At 37.5% G+C, this 22,035-nt stretch overlaps 2 protein-coding genes across 2 annotated transcripts; both read right to left on the reverse strand.

The window, feature by feature from the left end:
- Positions 1-2,589: 2,589 nt before the first annotated feature.
- LOC133321090 (phosphoinositide 3-kinase regulatory subunit 4) lies at positions 2,590-12,062 on the reverse strand. Its single transcript, XM_061530190.1, has 11 exons — positions 11,968-12,062; positions 11,698-11,878; positions 11,178-11,632; positions 6,110-6,740; positions 5,635-6,052; positions 4,975-5,570; positions 4,495-4,894; positions 3,638-4,094; positions 3,140-3,575; positions 2,899-3,074; positions 2,590-2,824 (listed from the first exon to the last, which is right to left on the reverse strand). The coding sequence occupies exons 1-11, from the start codon at positions 12,060-12,062 to the stop codon at positions 2,590-2,592; spliced, it is 4,080 nt and encodes a 1,359-aa protein (XP_061386174.1).
- Positions 12,063-19,457: 7,395 nt separating this feature from the next.
- Positions 19,458-21,224, reverse strand: LOC133321087 (delta-1-pyrroline-5-carboxylate dehydrogenase, mitochondrial-like). Its single transcript, XM_061530187.1, has one exon. The coding sequence runs from the start codon at positions 21,222-21,224 to the stop codon at positions 19,458-19,460; it is 1,767 nt and encodes a 588-aa protein (XP_061386171.1).
- Between the last annotated feature and the right edge of the window lie 811 nt (positions 21,225-22,035).

The raw sequence follows: 22,035 nt of genomic DNA on the forward strand, positions 1-22,035 counted from the left end.
GAATATTTTTCTTGTTGTTGGCTGGCTTTGTTTTTGTAATACTTTTGGCGGCTTTGAATTTATTTCAATTTTGTGACAGAAGTCTTTTGGTTTCAAGTTTTTTGTTGTGTGTTTTCACGTAATATTATCTGAACTGCATTGTTTTAAGGATCTGCAAAATCGTAGACAATAAAAGAAACACCAAAACAATGCCTCAATACAATGTCGATTTTATTGGCGAGAAGAATACGTTCGGAGTTAGCTTACCAATTTTTTCTTTTCTAATTTATTATTTGTCTAAAGTAACATTTCTCTCTCCTTTTAGCTATTCTTTTTCCTTCTGTTTTCCAAATTTTCAAATATGCCGCGCCGATCCGTTGAGGCACAACCTTTCCTTCAACCTTTCAAAGAATACAAGCGTACAAGCCCGCTGAATTGCTGAAGTTGGTTGCAGTTGAAGCGCACAGGGTTGCCGCAACTACCAACAACAATGGACCAGAGTTGAAATTAGTGCAAATTAATGACGATGGAATTTTGTGGCAAAAACGTATTTGTAATTTGCGCGCTATTTTAACAAAATCGTAAACTAATCGATTATTATTAATAAATGGATAGGAAAACGTATTATTCATAAGCAAGAACGTATAGAAATTGTTCATATGTATATTCGATTAGCTGCAAATATGTCCACATGTATAAATTTTTTTTTAAAGACGTAATCATATTATATCATATTCTGAAACTGCAAAAATATACAAATTTTTTACCATTATGATATCGAAAAAATATTATGAATTAGTAGATCAATTGTTGTGTATGTTCGTATTTTGTAATTAATCAATAGTACTGCAGTACCCAGGAGCTGTAGCATATAATATGTTCCAAAACATCTCCTGCTATATACTGTGAGATATATTAGTTCCGTTCCAGAACCTGTAAGAATCTACTATTTTGAAAACATTTTACTTGGGAAATTGGGGCGAGTAAACATGATAAACAGGAATGCCAACTTTTGATTTTCTGTTGTGTTAATTTTGAAGTATTATCATCTAATATTGATATTTTCACTAGCTTTACTATAAAAAAATACTGAACAATTATCCTAAATATGGCCTATAAGTCTTATATTCATTGAATAGGGCCCTATTGTGGGACAAACTCCTTTATATTATTTATTATTAATTCTAACATAAAATTTTTTGTCATTCAAAATTTATTTTCTTTTATTTTATAACTATTATTAAATAGCCTTTAGTTGTTATTTTAATTTGATGTGGAGTTTATATTTTATTTATTTAAAATTAATTTAGAATTGGTAACACTATATTATCCATTTTAAGGGAGCATCCACTATTTTGACGCAGTTTTTGAATGTGCGCTATTAAATCTAAATAACCCTTAACACTAACACATACACGCACATGTAAGCTATTCAGCAACTTGTAGGGTTAACGTATTTGATTATTTTATCCCGAATTTGAATAAATGTTTTGGTTTAATTGAAATTTGTTTGTGGGTGAATAAACTTTTATAAAAGAAAAATCTTCACGCTCTGTTATATACGAAATTACAGATGGATACGGATCTGAAATTGTTAACAAGGTAAGAATTTTGATATAATATACTTTTAATTGTATAGTGATTTTGAATTAACCTTTTAATTAATAAAGAAATTATTATTGCTTATTTCCGACAAGAGCTTCAACCAGACGAGCTTTGTTTTGCCTTGGACAGTAATGTGATGTTTATACTGCTGGGAGAACGACTTTACCCAGAAAATAACTCTATGCTTGATGTATGTCGTACATCCCTTAAAAAAACAACCGAATCGAGTTGAAAAAAAAACGTCGGAAGACAGGTGAGTGAGATGCAGTTTTGTAGGTTAGAAGGTTCAGGCCGTGGTCGACGTTATGATCGAACAGTAAATATGATATGTATTCTGTTAGTTGGTTTTGGACTACCAACAAGTGAAACGCAGTTAAGCTGGACAAGACCGAAGTTTACCAACTTATACCATCCATTATGAGTTGTGCATTAAAAATAGCTAAAACCTTTAAAAGCTTTTCGTTCACTAAAAAAAACCAAAATATCCCATCAAAAAGGTGTGGATTTTTTTACTTCAAAAAGGAGTGGATTTTTTAAAAGAATTTTTAAAGAAATATCCTTATCAAAAAGGCGTGGATTTTTAAGAAGAATTCTCAAGGAATATCACATCAAAAAGGCGTGGATTTTTCAAGAAGAATTTTAAAGAGATATCCCATAAAAAGGAGTGAACTTCATGACATGGACTACTCCAAAAGTTTATTTTCAAGCAATTACACATCAAAAATGCTTTGATTTGTTAAGAATAATTTTATAATTTATATTGTGCACTTACACACTGGGTTCAACAATTTGCTTATATATTAAAATTTCAAAGAAATGTAGACACCTAAATATTAATTTAAATCTGTAGTATTGATTATTTTTTATTGAATATAACATTAATTATATTTAATTGGAAATAATTATGCATGTTAAATCATGTGCTAAACGAAATAATCACAGTAAAAAATACATATAGGACAAAGAAACTATATAAATATATCTTAAACTCTAAGTAAATTGAATTTACTTCCACAATTTTATAACGCCATCACGTGATGCTGATGCTACATAAATTTGATCTTTATCAGTTTTACACATTAATAAATCTGTAATGGCATCATGATGACTGGCCGATGGCATTTCAGGTCCTGATCTGGGATTTTCCTCTGTCGATGCTCTTAATGTATTTATATCCGCAACATTGCCCATTGAGATAATATGTTCCTCAATAACCTGACTGCCTTCAATGAGGCGGGAGCTAAAAAAAAAATATAGAACAATTTAGATCGCTACAGAAGGACACATAATATAAATTCGACATATATTACTTACTCATAATTAAAGGTAACATCATTCAAATTATCCTTGGACGATGGTATTATCATTGAAGAATTCTTTGGCTGTTGTAAATCCCAGAAACGCAAACGTTGATCCGAACTACCAGTAATAATAAATGGTGAATTGTCAACAACACCACTCAATATGCCACATGTGGTGGCAGGATCATTCTATACGCAAATGAAAGCAGAAAAATAAGCACAACACAACTCTCTTTCAATCACATTTAACCTACCATACTGGTATACGATAATACCGGTGCTGAACTGGCCCACAGAACCGTATGACGATGACCCGTCTCAATATTCCATATGGAAACTTCATTGTTGGATTGTGAAGCGGAAATTAAACATGATGGCTCTGTGGGATGACAGGCTACTTTTCGAATCCATGAATCCGCAGGATGTTTTATTTCAGCTATTGGTAAACGAAATCTTAAATCCCAACAGATGTGTTTACCACCACTGGTACCGGTAACCAACCACGAACCGGTTGGATCAGCACAAATGGTGGTTATCACACCATGACGTAGTTCGTTTTGTAAACGCCAAGCAGATTTTTGCATGCGTGTATCCCATGCCACAATGCCGCCATATAGAGTGGCATAAATTATGACACTGGGTGAGCATTGCTCATAGGAATGCATATCCACAACGGAACCATCATTTTCACTGGAAAAAAAACAAGAACCAAATTACCGATATTCTGTGGGTGGGTGGTGAGTCCAACTTACTTTTGATCTAAATGCAAGGCCTGTTGCAATGTCATCTTCGAGGAATTTCGATCGATTCTCATAATTAACAAACTGCCATCCTTGCCGCCCACAGCTAACGATTGTCCATTGTCACAAGCCGCCAACGAGTAGATTGGTGTATTGGCTGCATACACTTGTCTCGATTTGTTAATGCCATTATTGCCACTTAATTTATTGGCATCCCATAGACGTACTGTACCATCTATACTGCCACTGGCAAATAGAGAACCATAGGGTTTCAACGGTGTTAGTTTGATAACTGATTCGGAATGTTCATGTAAATGGGCGACCATGGTGCCACCTAAGCGCCAACCATGTGGATAAGGAGAATTTGATTTATCCAAATTACTGCGCTGTGATAGAGCCAAAACACTGTATTGCGTTTTCATTTTACTGCGTAAATTCTCCAAGTCTTTGCGGCATTCGGATGAGCGTTCTGAGGAGAGAAGATTTTTAAGTATTATTTTCTAGGAAAATACAGGTGAAAAGGTTTTGATTTTTTAAGAAATATTCTCAAAGAATATCGGGACAAGATGCCGTGGATTTTTTAAGAAGAATTTTTAAAGAAATATCCCTTCAAAGAGGCGTGGATTTTTATGAAGAATTTTTAAAGAAATATCCCATCAAAAAGGCGTGGATTTTTAAGAAGATTTTTAAAAGAAATATTTCATCAAAAAGGTGTGGATTTCTTAAGAAAAATTTTTCAAGAAATATCCCATCAAAAAGGTGTGGATTTATTAAGAAGAATTTTTCAAGAAATATCCCATCAAAAAGGTGTGGATTGTTTAGGCTTGCTGATATTCAATTATATTTACCTAAATCTACCATATACATACCTTGCCAATAATTCCTCTCCGGCATTGTATACTCTCCCAACGAGGTTGCTGTACTAACTGTTGTCGGTTGGGTGCCCAACACGATAACACCCGATGCCGGTGATCCCGACATACCGCCACCAGGTGATGCTGCTGTATCTGAATTTGGTGATGTTGGCGTGATACCATCACTAATACGTGGTTCCATACTTATTTTCGATGGAGCATGACGATCGCCCAATGGAAATTCATGACATACGATAAATTTACGTCTCAAACTAATACGGCCATTACTCGAAATCGAGGGTTCATCGGCATCTTGTTGTGATTTGTATTTGAGTTTAGCTAAAAAGTTTTTCATTGCCAGTAATTGTTTTTCAACCTGCTCTGTTAGGCCATCCGATTCTAAACGACGGAAAAGCTGGAAATGTAGAAAATATTGTTGAAAAAACCCTTTAAAAATTCTCCCAATTCTCTCCTCTCTGACTATTAATTACTTACACTACTCAATGTTTGACCCATATCACTATATTGTACCGGCAGACCAGGCCTTGTTTCATTGCGTATTTTGGCTCTATCCTCTAGGGCATGAATAAACTTGTGAACATCTGCAAAACGCATAACACTATCATAGACCTGTCTTGGTATCGGCGGCAAAATACAATCCAATAATATATCTGGTTTCTCAACTTGTATGATGGGAGTTTTTAAAAACTTTTGTATTGCCGGCATTATTTTACATTGAACATCAATGGCCGATAGGTTACGTGCTGTAGTAGAAATCATGCCACAAATTTCATGACGTATCCATAAATTGGGATGACAAAGATAACATGCTGTCTCTTGAATAATATCGGTTACGGTGGGCTTTTTAATGTGACCCAATTCAATTAGGATGGTTACGGCCCTTATTGCCTTGGCTATGACAAATTCTTCACGATCCGTAAAACCTTGTTGTAACAATGGTACCAGAATATCGGACACTTGCCAACCCACATAGCCGGCTACACCGGCAATGTTGTCATAAAATGAGCCACGCAAATTCTTATCCTCATCATTTAAGAATGTCATGATGTGCGATAAAATTACATCATTGGCTGAAATTAAAAAAAGAAAAGACGATTAGTAATATAAAAATAGGGATATTCTTTAAAACCCCACCTTTTTCCTTGCCAAAGAATGCACATAAATCGCAAATATTCGATTCCATTAGGGTCTGTTTGACAATGGCCTTTGGATCGGTTAGTAAACTTAAAACGGTTTGTCGTATAATTTCATGTAGAGCATTCAACTCCGCTTCATAACGTCGTGTTGGCATATCATTGGGTGAATTACGCTGAGTTTCCTCTAGAAAGTAAATGGCGATTTTGGCCAATTTGGCAATGTTGCGGGCAAAGGCTACCCTTACAATGACGGCACTTTGATCACAATTTGCCAGCTGGGTTATCGACTGTAAAATATATTCAGGAAATACATTGGCATCGCTACGTGGAATATCTTTGACCATACTCAGGCAGGCTGTTAGTGTTTCAATGGCTTGGACTTGTACTTTAGCCGATGAGTTTTGGGCCAAGTGGATCTAAAAAAGGGGAAATTAATTGGAACTAAGAGCATACCATTCTTATTTTCTACTTACTATATACGGCAGTATACGATCCAAAATTGTCTCCGATGTTGTATATTTCGATAATTTTTGCAATATTTCCAGCGAAGCAATTTTCGTATTTGAATGTTTCAGTCCGCGAATACACGAAGTGACAACGGTTATAATTAAAATCAAGCCATCCTGATCCGGGGCAATATTGGCACATGTTTCAGCATCTTTCTTTTCGGTTTCTTGTTCCTCCAGAATTTCTTTGGATATATCATATTTCTCGTGTTTCCCCTCCTCTTCTTCGGGTGTTAAATCGGCACAGTGACCGGTTGTCAGAACTTTTATGCAATGATTTATATCTGTATGTAGACGCATTATTTTATCATCTGGTGACATTATGGGTGCCGAAGAGAACATTTGTAAATACGATTGTAGGAATGAATAGAAATATTCGGGAAATAGACGTCCACGTTCCTGATCCAGATAATCTTCGGCACTTTTACGTAACATGGAATTTAAATCGATCATGGATGCGAGCAAATTGCGTAAACGTTCATTTTCAATGCCTTGCAGATGCTTCTCAACAAGTTCGCGTTCACCACGACGATAGGCCAATAATTGGGATAATTCAAAGGGCGCTGTTCCCTCTGTCCAAAGTTCCAGCAAGGCACAGCTAGTGGAGAAGAGTAACGTAAATTAATATAATAGTAACATAACATAACAGCAAAACGACGGACTTCAGAAGACGAGGTGGAGAATCCTCACCTCATTTGAATTAAACGGAGGTCTTATCGCAAAGTTCGCTACCGTCTTTGATGGAGGACAGTGTACTTGAGAAGGAACAAGAGTGAATTGTTTTATGGGTTGGTGAACTACAATTCCGACTCCCGCCAGTAAAACAAGAAAACGACAGTAGCACGCGACGAACGTGGTGCAGAAAATCTGCATGAATGTAGAGCATCAGCTGCTTCCTTAAATACCGACATCGCGCTCATCCAGGAACAGTATCTCCACAAACCAAAGGCGACTGATTTGAGCGACAACAAATACACGGTTTTGACCGCCTTCTACTGGAGCAATGAGTCACATTGGTGACGTAATTATTGGATGTGATGCTAATGACCATCACTTCCACTGGGGTAGCAGTGACACTAATCCCAGAGGTGAGTTCATTTTTGATTTTATACTTAGATATAATCTTAGAATATGTAATAGGGACAGTACAGCAATGTTTGTAAATAGATTGAGAGGTGAGGTCATTGAAATAACTCTCACTAATATGGAAGACTCTGAGGTTACGAACTGTATCTGAAAAATGTTCCTTCTCGAGGAAAACAGAAAACCTACAGGAATCCTTGGAAGATAAATTCTAAGCTAAAACAGCATCCTCAAGTGAAATCAAGAAGGCTAAACTTGAGTCTTGGGTTTGCTATAGCGAGTCAATCGAAGAACTGGAAGAGAGACTCTTGATCTTCTATCATCAAGCATAACGAACTATTTTTTTCAATCCCACGGCAGCGGGTTCTACGACACCGGATTGACCCGATTTATTTCGGCCAGCGGCTGCCAACCCAGTTATATATGTTTGTATTGTTTTTCTGTTTTGGGAGCAACATATCCCGGAATGCTTGCTCCGGATTCTTTTGGTCCGTGCCGGGATCGAACTAAACCCCGGACCGTGGTTCTGTTCGGTTTGCCAGAACATCATTCACCACAGGTCAGTATCGGTGAGATGTAATGGGTGCAGGGAGTGGGTGCACTTCAGGAATTGTTCCGGGTTGGCCCGGTTGCGAGACTACAGCGATAGGGATTACGTTGCCTCGTGCTGCGACAGCGCAATCCCCAGTGAGTCTTCGTCTACGTCGTCGTCTTCTTCGTCGGAGTACGGAACTCCATCGCAGTCTCCCGAACAGCAACCAAGTACGCAGCACTTAACACCGCACGTTGCTGTTCCCACCCCTGATAGTGCATCGTTTCTGCAATTTAATTGCAACGGTCTTCGAGGAAAAATAGATGAGATAGTGGATTTCATGAATCGGAAGAATATTTTGGTCGCGGCGGTGCAGGAAACCAAGCTCAATGAAAATTGTAGCCTACAGCGTTGTGATGGTTACAACGTTCTGAGGAAGGATCGCACCAGAAGTGGAGGTGGAGGCCTAGCATTCCTTATGCACCACTCTGTTCAATACAGGCCTATCTCGCTTGAGCTTGACTCTAGTGACCCATACATGGAATGTATGGGGGTAGCAGTTAAATGTGGTACTGCCGAGGTAGAGGTGCTTAACGTGTATATACCGCCGATTAATAGCTGTGAACCGCGTTATTCGCCCAACATTAGTTTTCTATTGGAGGGCAATAACCGTCTGGTGCTAGGGGACTTCAATGCCCACCACGAGTTGTGGCATTCCGTCCTAGGTAATGACCAGAGGGGAACAGTGCTGGCAGAGCAAATTGATAGCTCCACGTTCTGCACGGTAAATGAGGATGCCCCCACCAGAATAAGGGGAGAGTGTCACAGTTCGCCAGATATAACCATCGTGTCACCGGGTCTGATAAATGACGTCAGCTGGCAGCCCGTCATTTCTCTTGGATCAGACCATCTCCCCATAATCGTCTCCATCAGCAGACCGCCCGATTTCGTCATCTCTGAACGCCGCACTTTCCTTAACCATAGGAAAGCCAACTGGCAAGGATTCAGAGAGTTCACCAACCAACGCTTCAGAGAACTTTCCATTCCTTCTGATGTACGGGTAGCAGAAAGGAAATTCCGAGGCATCATCACTGCTGCAGCTGCTAGATTTATACCTGCTGGTCGAATACCCGAGATGAGACCCAATTTCCCAGCAGAAGCAGTTGTTCTGGCAAATGAGCGTGATGAGCTCCGTCGATCTAACCCAACAGATCCCAGGGTCAGGGAACTTACGTTGGAGGTCAGCAGATTATACGCGGAGCACAAGCGGAATAAATGGTTGGAGCACCTGAAGAGTTGCAACATTGGTACCGGAGTAAGCAAACTGTGGGCAACGGTTAAGTCGCTCTCGAACCCTGGTAAGAAGGATGATAGGACCTCAGTCACATTTAACGACGAAACTGTGACTGATCCGAAGAGGTGCGCAAGTCATTTTAACCGACAGTTCGTCGAGCACCCCGAGAGCGACAAGGCGAAGAGAAGAGTACTTCGTCGTATAAGATCTCTTCCAGCCGAGGAGGTACCACCACAGTTTACAATGGGTGATGTTGCATGTGTGATCCGTAACGCGAAGTCATCAAAAGCGTTGGGCCCAGATGGAATATCCATGTGTATGCTGAAGCAGCTGGACGAGCCAGGAGTCGAGTACTTAACCAACGTCCTCAACTTGTCGATAGCCACCCACGTCGTCCCCGAAGCCTGGACTATGGGCAGGGTGGTCCCGCTACTGAAGCCGGGCAAGGATGCCAGCAAAGGTGAATCGTACAGGCCGATTTCACTATTGTCGCCAGTAGCGAAGACTCTTGAGGCGTTACTCCTCCCCAGCATTAGAGAAAGCTATCCAGTTGCGGATCATCAACATGGATTCCGTAAGCAACACAGTACAACAACAGCGTTGCACGCCATTTCCACGCATATAAGTAGAGGACTTAACCAGAACCGGCCGTGCGATAGAACAGTGTTGGTAGCGCTTGACCTATCAAAAGCCTTTGATACTGTCAACCATGCCACGCTGTTTGAGGACATAGAGAACACTTCCCTCCGGCCGAGTTTGAAACGTTGGATAATCAACTATATGTGTGGACGCCAGTCGTACGTGGAGTTCCGGAACAAGAAGTCCAAACCCCGTAGAGTTAAACAGGGAGTTCCCCAGGGTGGAGTGATTTCTCCGGAACTGTTTAACCTCTACCTTTCCGGTATTCCACGCCCTCCGGACGGCATTGAAATCGTTACGTATGCAGATGATTGTACGATTATGGCGTCGGGTCCCATTGTTGAAGACATATGTGTGAGGTTGAACGCCTATCTCATCGATTTGGCAGCCTTCTTCAAAGCGAGGAATATGAAAATATCCGCCTCGAAGTCGTCAGCCACACTATTCACCACATGGACTGCGGAGATGAGAGTGCCGTTGAATGTGCAGGTCGAGGGGCATACAATTCCGACCACCAACTACCCCAAAATACTTGGGGTCACATTCGACAGCATGTTTAAATCGTCCGCGCAAACCACAGCTATCTGCGATAAGCTGAAAAGTAGGAACAAGGTCCTCAAGTCGCTTGCCGGCAGCACTTGGGGCGCAGATAAGGAAACCTTGTTGACCTCTTACAAAGCGATAGGTCGGTCTGTGGCTAGCTATGCGGTTCCAGTGTGGTCTGCGAATTCTAGTGATACGCAATGGAGAAATATTCAGACCTGTCAGAATGCCGCCCTGAGGACAGCGACAGGGTGCCTCCTCATGACACCAGTGGACCATCTTCACGAGGAGACGAAGATCCTTCCCGTACGTCAGCATAGCAATTTCGTTGCAGTACCTGCTCGGGTGTTTCAGGGACGATCATCCCAACCATCATATGGTGGATAGGACTCCCCCACCCAGGCGTGTCAGGAAGGATCTGCATGATCTAGAGAGAGAGGTCCAACGATACAAAAGGGAGCCTCTAGATCAAGTTGCCTATCGAACAGGTCTGAATGGCATTCATACAGATGCAGTAGCCGCAGCGCTGAACGGTTACAAAGTGAATGCCGTCCTCGGAGCTCACCCCCCACCCATAGCAGCTGAAGAACGTCAGCTGCCTAGACAAACCAGAGTAGTTTTGGCTCAGTTACGTTCTGGATGGTGCAGTCGGCTCAATTCGTATTGGGCACGGATTGATGACCAGGTGCAGGATGTCTGCCCAGCATGTGGTACAGGCCCTCATACCACACTGCACTTGTTCAATTGCCCAGCCAAACCTACTCACCTCACTCCGGAAGATCTGTGGTTACAGCCAGTGGAGGTAGCTGCATTTCTGAATCTGGAGACAGAACTGGAGGAAACATAACAGAAAACATGCAATTCATACAAACTGCTACAACAACAACAACTATTTTTTTTTTTTTTTGATTTGGAAATTCGAATTAATGATCGATCAAACTTACCCCGCCGAAAATATATCCATTGCCGGCAACAATGTATTTCCCGAATAATGCGGACCCAAACGTATTATGGAGTCGGTGGGAAACATTGCTGCATTACCATCCATATCATCCGATGATAGAGTTTTAACAAATCTTTCGGGTGCTATATAACATGTACGTCTACGACTCGTATCAAAGAAATATGTATAATCGGCAGGATTATCTTCGGGTAAATATGTTGGCTTAAACGAAGCAAAATCCGACAATAATATCCAATTCCATGATGTGATCAAAATATTTTCCAATTTAATATCACCATGACATATTTTCTGTTTGTGACACTGATTGAGAGCACACAATATCTGAAATGTTATCCACTTCTTTTCCAACACCGTGAGGAAGGGTCGGGTTGAGACACGATCATATAAACTGTGTTTAACATATTCACGCATTATATAGGCAGCTTTATCGGTGATCTGCAATGCAAATTGATAGGTAATAGTACTCCAAAGAAACTCAAAATCCTTCCACACTTCCCTACCTCAACCCTTTGGAATGGTAGACAATTGACAGCATTTGTCAGCGACTTCTTAATATATTCCACACGAGCCTTATGGTCCTCCAATGGCAAGGTGGGATCATGTATAACAAATACCTTGACCACAATTAGTCCTTCCTCAGATTTTGCCTTGGCCACTTTAAAAAATCGTGTACTACCCATACTGGAAAGAAGAACAATGAATCAGTTTTATTTTTTTTTCCCAAAATTGGAGGCGTATTTTCTTTTCCAGCCCCCGATTTCTTTACTTACTTGGAATCGAATTCAATATCACCAAATTGTCCCGAGAAATAATGTTCAACGGGATAAATTTGTGATGGTGCTATACCAACCAATTGATTACCCATATTTATAGCCCGAAATGTTTCACTTTTCTATAATCATGAAAAATATTTTATTTGAAAACTAATTAGAAAAACGTTCCAATTGATACGAATGGGGAAGATAGAAGAGAATGACTGATAAGAGAAATGAATACAAAACAAAATTGCTACAAAGTTTTTGTGTTTACGAATGTGTGTAAAGGATGATGACAATAATGTTTAGAATGATATATAAAGGAATGTGAAAATCAGCTGATAATATTAGGGGTAAAATTTGTGTTAAATTCGATTTTCCAATAATCGAGTATTGACAACGATAACAAAGGTATAGGGGCAAGTGTTGGTAAACAGCTATGCTATGAAATTGATTTCTATGCTATTATTTAATATATTTTAAATATTATTTTATGACATCGGAAAAATAGTAAAAATTCAGATTTGTTTAATTGGATTATAATTGTCAGGCATGTCACAGAAATGAATCCCGTTCGGAAGTGGAACTAATTCCGTATTTAGCTTCTTCAGAAAACGAAAAACGAAATTTTTTTTCGGAATGACCACTTGATTTTGAAAGTGGAATTGCATTTATTTGAGAACTTGTCAATTTTAGTTATCAATAGTTATTTGTCAATAAATGATACCATCAACATCAAAGGGCTTAAAACGAACAACCTCAGGAAATAAAGAAAATAGCCGCTTAGATATTACATTATCGCCTTCCCACTCAGTATGTCATTCACCGTCACCGTCGCCAAAACGATTTAGATCACGTACTCCTAAAACAGTACTTTGAGCCTCAATCACAGATACAATAGAAACTCCCGGCATTTTTTAACCCTTTGTGGCCCAATGTTGCCCACAGGCAACAAAATGTTTTAAAGCTTACATTTTATATGCAGCTAGTAGATATTTATTATTTGGATTTCATATGTGAAGACCTAATTATGGACGACACATATCAAAAGAAAAATCAAAAAAAGAGTGTAAATTTGTGTACAGTACTAATTTGTGTATACAGTCCAAATTATTTAAATCGCTTCGTATTCAAATTGTACAAATTCTACCCTCAGAATTATTTTTGATTCTTGTAAAATTGAATACAGAGGATAATTTAAAATGATCTTTCTGACGATTTTGCATTTGGTTTTCTTGATATTGGACTTTATTTTTTTCCGAAAGAATGTACTGTATCTCCCGAATGCAAGGATATATCGATGTCAAATTTTGTGCCTATCCTATTTAGGATAGTTGTATTAAATCTGTGAACAGAAATTTGTCCTAAGATTGCGGGAAAAAATTCGGGGCTCAAAGGGTTAAACAAATATTGTGTTTTTCACTGGGTTTTAAAGAAATAAGATTACTTTAAAATGTAACATTTTTTACCGATTCTCTTTTCGGTTTTTTAATCTTATGGTTTTGTTTTGATTATAGCAATGTTGTCATATTTTAACTAAGCGAAGAGATTCGTTTCAGTTTTCGGAATTAATAAAATCGATCGGAATCTAAAGAAGCTAAAACAAAAAAAGAAAGTAATAAAGTCTGATTGGGCCGACTATATGAACCCTTTACCACTATGGTGTATTCTACATATGTATCCTAACAGACGTCGCTCTTCGAAGGAACATTGGCTTGAAATTGAACGAACTCATATATATATATAAATATCTGTGATCCGACTAACATCAATCCATATGTATGCCATTCTAAAACCTACGGACGGACATGAATAAATCGACTCAGAAAGTGATTCCATGCAAATTCTCAAAAGGAATCATGGGTCTATAAAAATGCCAGATTATTTATCAATAATAATGAAATTAACCGGTGGAAAATAAGAGGATTTTTTTTTTTGATGACATGGATTTTGAACCAAAGGGATTAACTATCCGAGGAAATTTACATGTGTTTTCGTATACAATATTTTGTTGACCCATCATGTGGTTCAATTAAGCGGGGAAACCAATTAACCGTAGGGTCAATTAACCGAAAAATGCTGTATTTAGAATTTTGAGGTCGCATATCCCATGTCTATGTGGAAAACAGTAGGAACATAGGGTCCCTGAAAAGATATTTATATATCCATCGCATATGAAATATCTACTATATTTCCTACTCCAATCTAGTCTGTCCAAAGAAGCCTTGTAAGTATAATAACATTCATTATTATATTAATTTCATTAGGAGGGCATGCTACGAAAGAGCTCCGTAGATATTAGCACCCATTTGAGGAAATTCCCTGTTGCCTTCTATGGGTCTTACATATGTAACCGATATATCGTTATAAACGATTTCGACTGAACATGGCACATGCAAACGACAAATAAAAAACCTAGCATTTTCAAAGAAGTCAACAAACTTTCAACTATTACAGGAGATACTTAATTGTCAGATTAGTATAAGTGTTATAAATTTGTTTATTACATATTTTTATTTAACTTAGCCTGGGTATATACATGCAACTTTTTTAAGAAACTCTGCTGCTGCTCTCTTCGTTTCTCTTTTGAATTTCTTCCCCCTTGTCACTTTTTATACCTCTCACTTCTAAGAACACAGCAGAGTTGCTTACAAAAGTTGCGTGTGTAAACCCTAAGTTAACAATTCGTTAAATTTTATTTGTATGTATAAATTTTGTTATTTCTTAAAATTTTTATTTTTTTAACTAATTACTATTATCTCCAGCATCTTTCATATGTTCAAGACGCTTTTTACATTTCATTTTAATTTGATCTCTACGTAATATGTCTTGCTTAACCTCAAAAGCCATTGAAGTGTCTAGACAATTTTTAAACGGTTTTAGAAAAGACCATGAACCAAAAAGTATATCCGAACCAGCACAAGTCCAGCAGAAACCTATATTAATAAATATTTTGTTTTAGAGGTTGTAGTGACAATTTTGGAATTACTCTTCTGTTCCATACCAAGAAATGTGCCAGTTAAATGTTCTTCGGCTTTTTGTGCATATATATAAATAGGTCCACCCATTTCTTTATTAGTTCTTCCCTCAATTTTCCATTCTAAATCCATTATGCTGTGCTGCTTAGGTGGTATACAATCTTGAATTTCTATAGATACATTTTTATTTAAGGGAGTGTTGTTTGTGACTTGAATATCAAAACATAAACCCATGGTACTTGAAAACCAGGTACCACTGATATTACATGGTGTCCCTGTAGATAAAATGCAATGTTAGGAAAATGGCAATGGCACAGTTTTAATAGATCTTGATTATACAAACAGTTTAGTAGCTATTTGTACCATTTACATGACTCTGTTCGTTATTGTTTTGATTTTTTGACAGTTGTAATTGCTCCAATATATCTATGATTCGATTTAATACATTTCTTATTTCAGATGTTGATATATCCGCTACATTATTTTCAACCTCCACGGATTCTTTAAATGTTGATGGTGTGTATTGGGAATTATTAGGTGATGCTGAAATGAAAAAAAAAAACCATTACAAGATACATATAAAAAATTGCTACGCTTACCATTTCCGGATATATAATTTTGTATGATTCTCTTTAAATCTTGTGATTCTTCCAAAGTCGAACCATTGAAATTCATGGGTTGAGTTAAAATTGTTGCCAAATCCATTACACTAGTATTCATTTTATGGGCAATGTTTTCCAATACATTGCCATTGTCATTATTTTCGATTTCGGCACTCGGATTTAAACTGATTTCCAGAGCTTTTGTTAGTACCGAAGGATATAGTGGTTTTGATATATTCTGATGGGATATATTATCCTGATGCCGTCTATGGTTTAGACTTCTACGATTCTTATTGGAACTTTGTTCGTATTTCATATTATCTAAAAATTCATTTTTATAGGACAAATGTCTTCTATCAGCCTGCCGTGCACTGAGCTTCCTCTCTGCTATAGTCTTTTGAAAGTCATCATCGTTAGTAAACTCGCGATGACTCAGTTCTAATTCTATTTGCTTTAAACGTTCGTTGAATATATCATATAAATCACCATTTGTACCTTCCATTATGGGCCATTTATTAATCGCCTTGTCTTTTGGATTCTTTTCATATGATATTGATGTACTTTCCTTAACTGTTTGCAGGCATATAAAGATATACACCAGGGTCCTTATTAAAAGATTTCGATGTTCTCCATATAAAAACATTTCACATTTGTTTTTACTTTTGGTATTTTAATAAATGACAAATATTTAGGCTGACTCAGGCCTTGGGCTGACTGTATGTACACTAGGGTTAGGATTTTTTGACAAAAAAAAAATTACTTTAGCAGGACTGAAAGTATCATAGAATTCGATGAACACCTGTCGTTTTTACACTATTAATAGCAGAATCTGAATTCTTCTAATTTCGAATTTTCATAGATCCGGAATTAAGCCTCATTTTGAGTCGAACGAACAATTATCGTAAAATGTGTATGCTTACCTACTTAGCTGGCTTGTTACAGAACGGTTGTTCTATAAGCCGAGCATCTCCTCCAATTTGAAAGACCACGTTCTACTTGGTCTTTCCTTCTAATACGTGGCCTTCCCCTTCTACGGGAACCATCAGTAGGCACGCTTTTATATGCCTTTTGAGCTGGGGCATTCACATTCATTCGCACAACATGGCCTAGTCACCGTAGTCGCTGCAGCACAATACGATTATGTCGATGTCCGCGTATAAATTGTAAAGTTCGTGGTTCATTCAACGCCGATATTCACCGTCGACGCAGATCGGCCCGTAGATCTTCGGAGAATTTTACTTTTACTTTGGCAGACTCCGTCTCCCAAATTGGGTCTGACAGTACATGGACATGCATTCCTATACCCAAGTTGTGCTAATCAGTTGGACCTGCTACTGATCAACGTCTGGTCATCGGTCTTAAATAGTTCGGCTGGTAATCCATCGGCATCTGCTGCTTTATAATTCTTCAGCTATCCTGATCTCATCTTGGCTATACAATCTGTACCGTAATCTCTTATTGGTTTTGGGATATCTTCTTCACCGTTACTAGTAGATACCAGAAGCTTTCCAATACCTGTTACCAGGTTTCCTTCTTCATCTCTACAGGAGGCACAAAATCCTTCGGTTTGGTGTTTTTATCGTTGTTGGTAAAATTTTCGGTATTCATTCTGACTTCTTTCTATACATCTCGATTTGTTCAGGCTCACGTTTTTCTTGTACTTTCTTTCGAAAATTCGTTTCTCAGATGATAACGCACTGTATTATAGCTGTCATGATATAATACAGTGCGTTATCATCTGATTTACTTATGCCTGTAAGTGTACTTCATGAGTACATCCGCCAAAGCGAAGACTGCGCTTGTTCTGTACAACCTGTGCACATTCCAAGTGCAGATTAGCAGATCGTGGTCCTTTATACGATTGTGGGGGGCCGTGAAAATTATTGGGGGGTTTGGTTTTCCCTCTTTGTTGCTTTCTCATAGTAATGGGGGTTTCCCGAGTGTGGGCAACTCACTCGACGCCTCAACCTATTTTTATAGTTCTTATGGGTGAACTCGCAAAACATATCAGCTCACTATTTAAACGGGTGATGAAAGTAGCTACCCCAGGTGGCACAACGGGAGGTCAGTGTCCACAAATGAGATGAAAGATGAGATGGGACCAATATAAGCCTGGTCTTGTTAAAGCCAATTAAAGACGTTGCTATTTCATTATATATACCAGTGATTCACACGGTGAGAGAATGGCAATTTGTAAATGTATGTGTGAGACTAGCACACAAAGTTAAAGCGGGCCACACACGTTAAACATGTGCTTTCCATCGGTGTGAAATAAATAAAAAAAATAAAGTAAATAAAATTGATCGGTATTTTTTGCGTCGTCACTATCGCTGACCTTCTTCATTCTTTAAAAACCAAATTCGAAATAAATCTTTGTTGATTCATTTGTGGCCCATCAGCTTCACACCGATCAAACGTACATGTTTGATGTGTGTGGGCCGCAATATGATGCACATCAGCACAGACATGTTTATTTGTTGAAGTCTCAACAACGACTAAACAAATGAGCGTAAAAATCCGTGTGAGTTGAGCTGACCGCTAGAGTGCAAGGGCGTGCATCCCTGATATATACCTAAAATTCCCTGTCCGCCCAATGTCAATATTTTTGGTAATAAAAGTTCACTTTGCTTTTCGTATACAATTGTAATCATATTTGGTAAATGTATTTATTTAGCCAATGAACGATACATATTGCAATTGTTGAGAGTCGCTTCAGATTTTGATATAAATCACATGCATTTTTTCGTCTGTTATGATAAACCCTCAGATTTTATGTAAATTGATATAGATGCTACGACAGTCCGATCGACACGACATTTTCCACATACTACGCGTGATAAGTTTGGGTCAGATATTGATATAGCTTCCATACATATATGATTTTGGACGATTTGGCGCCAAAGGAGCAGCATTAATACAATTGTTTGGACATCTAATAGTTTTATTATGTTCAGGTTTTCCTACATTTTCTAACCACCCACCATTGCACAACCATAATCCCCTCCAAGAAAGTAATCAAACATAGACATATTTTATTTAATATTCATTAGAAAAATTTCCTATATGTCTATTGTTATTATTTTGCAAATATTTTCTATAACAATGATCACATCTTTTTCCATCATCATTCTTCATTATCATTTCCGAATCTTGATAATCATCATTTGCCACATCGAAATATTGATGATCGGATTGATCCGTTAAACATGACAAACGTTTCTTAAAAATGTCATATAAACTGTTACTGCCAACGCTATTTGAACGTTTATTGATACCCTCTAAAGGATTTTCATCATTTCGAATAATATTGTTTAGTGGCCTTAAACGTTTTTTAAATTCATCATATAAATTTTGTATTTGATGTGACTTCTCTGTAAGCGATTACAGATTTAGTTTTTTTATTAATGAAATTTAATATATACAAACCCGGATTATTCTGCAGTGTTTCCTGTAAATCAGCTAGCGTCATTTGCAAGAGATATAGGTAAAAAATCATTAAAAATATGGTGTTGTTATTCATTTTTGTGTTATTATTAATTTTATTGTAAAAAAAAGTATATTTGAAATGTTTAACATTTTACACTTGAACAAATGGCCTCAAATAAATTATAGAAAAAAGGAAAAAAGTACATATTCGAATATTATAATGAGCGATATTTGTATATGTATAAGAATTCCACATCTGACCCCATTGACATTTATTTACTAATTTATTTTGCCTCTTAAATCGTAATTAATACGGATTGTCAAAATAAAGCTGCCAAAATAAAGAGAATGCGGAATAGATGAATATTACCTCTGTAACAGCGCTAATACAAACTTGACTTCATGCTCTGGGTAGAACATTACTAAACTACCTCGCCGATGCAAGAAAAAAAAAATCATTAATTTATAAGACAGAAAATATTAATTGAAAAACAATTTATTAATTATCACAATTCTCCCCAATTCTCATATAAGAATAATAAATTTTCGATTGTGGCTCAAATGTTTCTTTTATTGTCAGCGGTGAAGACCAACGCATTAAAAAATATGGACTACCCGGTTTATCGTTAGTTCCCGATAGACGACTACCACCAAAAGGTTGTTGACCGACCACAGCACCACTTGACTTATCATTGATATATAAATTACCAGCTGTCGTTTGGAGTCTATTCAAAGCCTCTTTAAGAAACTCCTCATCTTTGGCAAATATAGAACCTGTTAAAGCATATTTTGTTGTAGTACCAACCAAATCTAAAGTATTCATAAGTTCACTCTCCTTATAAACATACACCGTCAATAGGGGGCCAAAAATTTCTTCCTTAAATAAAATATCATAGGGATCACGGCACACAACAATTGTGGGTTCCACAAAATAACCCCGTAAATTTGTACAACGTCCACCAATTAAAACATCACATTGTGGATTTGTTTTGGCCATATCCAAATATTTTGCAATGCGTAGAAAAGCCTGATCATCGATTACTGCTCCGAGAAATGTTTCCACATCACAAACATCTCCCATTAATAAATATCCCGTTTGTGTACAAAGTTGGTCTTTGATTTCACTTTCCCACAAAGATTGGGGAACATAAAGTCTTGAACAGGCTGAACACTTTTGGCCACTGTACTCAAAGGCACTGCGTATGGTACAGGCAACCACAGTTGCAACATCGGCAGATGCATGTACGAAGTGATAATTTTTACCACCACATTCACCGCTAAGACGGGGAAAACTTTTGTAAAATTCCAAATGTTTTGAGACCAATTTCCAGAGTTTTCGAAACGTTGACAAGGATCCAGTGAAATTTATACCACCCAAATTCGAAGAATATGTAATGGTATTACCAAAAACAGGGCCATTGGCTGGTATGAAGTTAACTACGCCATCTGGAAGACCAGCTTCTTGCATGATTTTAGAAATCAGCCAACTTGAAAGCATAGCAGAAGGGGGTGGCTTCCACAATACCGTGTTGCCTATTAAAGCAGGGGTATAAGCCAAATTGCCACCAATGGCTGTAAAATTAAACGGACTTATGGCGGCAACAAAACCATCTAGAGGCCTCCATAACATGTGATTTTTAGAAACATTTGGATTTCCACTGAATGGTTGATATTTGCAGAGGTCATTCAGGAAGCCAGCATTTATCCGCATGAAATCAATCAATTCAACGCCGGCATCAATTTCAGCTTGCTGTAAAGTTTTCGATTGACCCAACATTGTGGCTGCCACTAATTGGGCTTTGTATTTGTTGGACATTAATTCGGCTGCTTTTAACCAAATATCTATGCGAGTCGTTACATCTGTTTTGGACCATTTAATTTTAGCTTCCACCGCTGAACGTATGGCTTTATTTATTAGATTTTCATCAGCTTCATAATATTTGGCTACACACTGATGATGACGATGAGGTATTATTTGAAAACGTTCGATTTTGCTCGAGAATTCTTTGCCACCAATAATTATGGGTATTTCTGCAATTTGGGATTGGTATGTTTTAAGGGCTTCTTGCAGTTTATTTAGTTCTTCGGAACCGGAATTGTATTTTAAAATTGGCTCATTTTTCATCTCAAAATTGGGATCAAATTGAGGTAAATCAACAATGGATTTAGTTTGAGATTGATTTTTAATATTTAATTTATTTTTAGCAGCTGATGATGTAAATAATCTCGTTGGAAAGCAGAGAGCTGTTCTTGACTTAAAATACATTTTGAACTGTTTTTAAATATTTCAATAAAATGTTAGCTCTGATCGAAATTGTATTTGTATTGATAAATTTAGAAAGTTTAACAACTTTTTGAGTATGGAAACATATAACAGAACTTTATATCGGGAACAGACCAATATATGTAAATGACAAAACGATTGATCGGATTGGGATATAGTTTTCATATATAATTTCAACTGACACGAAATTTTACAAATGCTTCACAATTGCATTTTGGGCATACAATCTAAATAAATATAGGAAAACCTGTGTAAAGTTTGAGAAAATGTGATTATAAAGAACATAACGGTGCAGTAGGGCCCGATTTTGTAATTTTCATGGTAATGTTCTTATTCTTTTTTTATAAATTGAAAATTGAATACGGTTGTTATAAATTAATATAAATATTCAAATTGAATATATACTAATAAAAGAGTAAAGTGATTGACTGACTGACTGATTTAACGATTCATCAACGCCCAGACGAAACGGCTGAAGCTAGAATCTTGAAATTTTGGGTGAGGGTCACTCTTGGCCCAAATGTGACAGATAAGGCTGGGTTTTTGGAAATTCGTACTAGAAGGGTACGAAAAGTACTAAATATGATATCATTTGTATTTGGCGAACCAGTAGAGCTAGAACTCTGAAATTTGGATTGAGGGTCACTGGTGGAGTGTAGGATAGATGTACAAAAGGGTTTTTGGAAATTCGAACTACAACTATCCGAAATGTACGAAAATGTACTAAATTTGGTACAATTCTGTAGCATGAGAACGGATAGAGCTAAAAACTTGAAATTTGGAATGCGAATTA

This window comes from Musca vetustissima, unplaced genomic scaffold (genome assembly GCF_032173495.1).
Source record: "Musca vetustissima isolate MV318-11 ecotype Yass unplaced genomic scaffold, APGP_CSIRO_Mvet_v1 utg64922, whole genome shotgun sequence".
NCBI lineage: Eukaryota > Metazoa > Arthropoda > Insecta > Diptera > Muscidae > Musca > Musca vetustissima.

Coding starts and splice junctions, on each gene's coding strand:
- LOC133321090 (XM_061530190.1), bottom strand. CDS start 12,062: ATGGGTAATCAATTGGTTGGTATAGCACCATCACAAATTTATCCCGTT. Junction 6,741..11,177: donor ATGGATATATTTTCGGCGGG/GTAAGTTTGATC, acceptor CTTCTCCACTAG/CTGTGCCTTGCTGGAACTTT. Junction 6,053..6,109: donor ATCGTATACTGCCGTATATA/GTAAGTAGAAAA, acceptor CCCCTTTTTTAG/ATCCACTTGGCCCAAAACTC.
- LOC133321087 (XM_061530187.1), bottom strand. CDS start 21,224: ATGTATTTTAAGTCAAGAACAGCTCTCTGCTTTCCAACGAGATTATTT.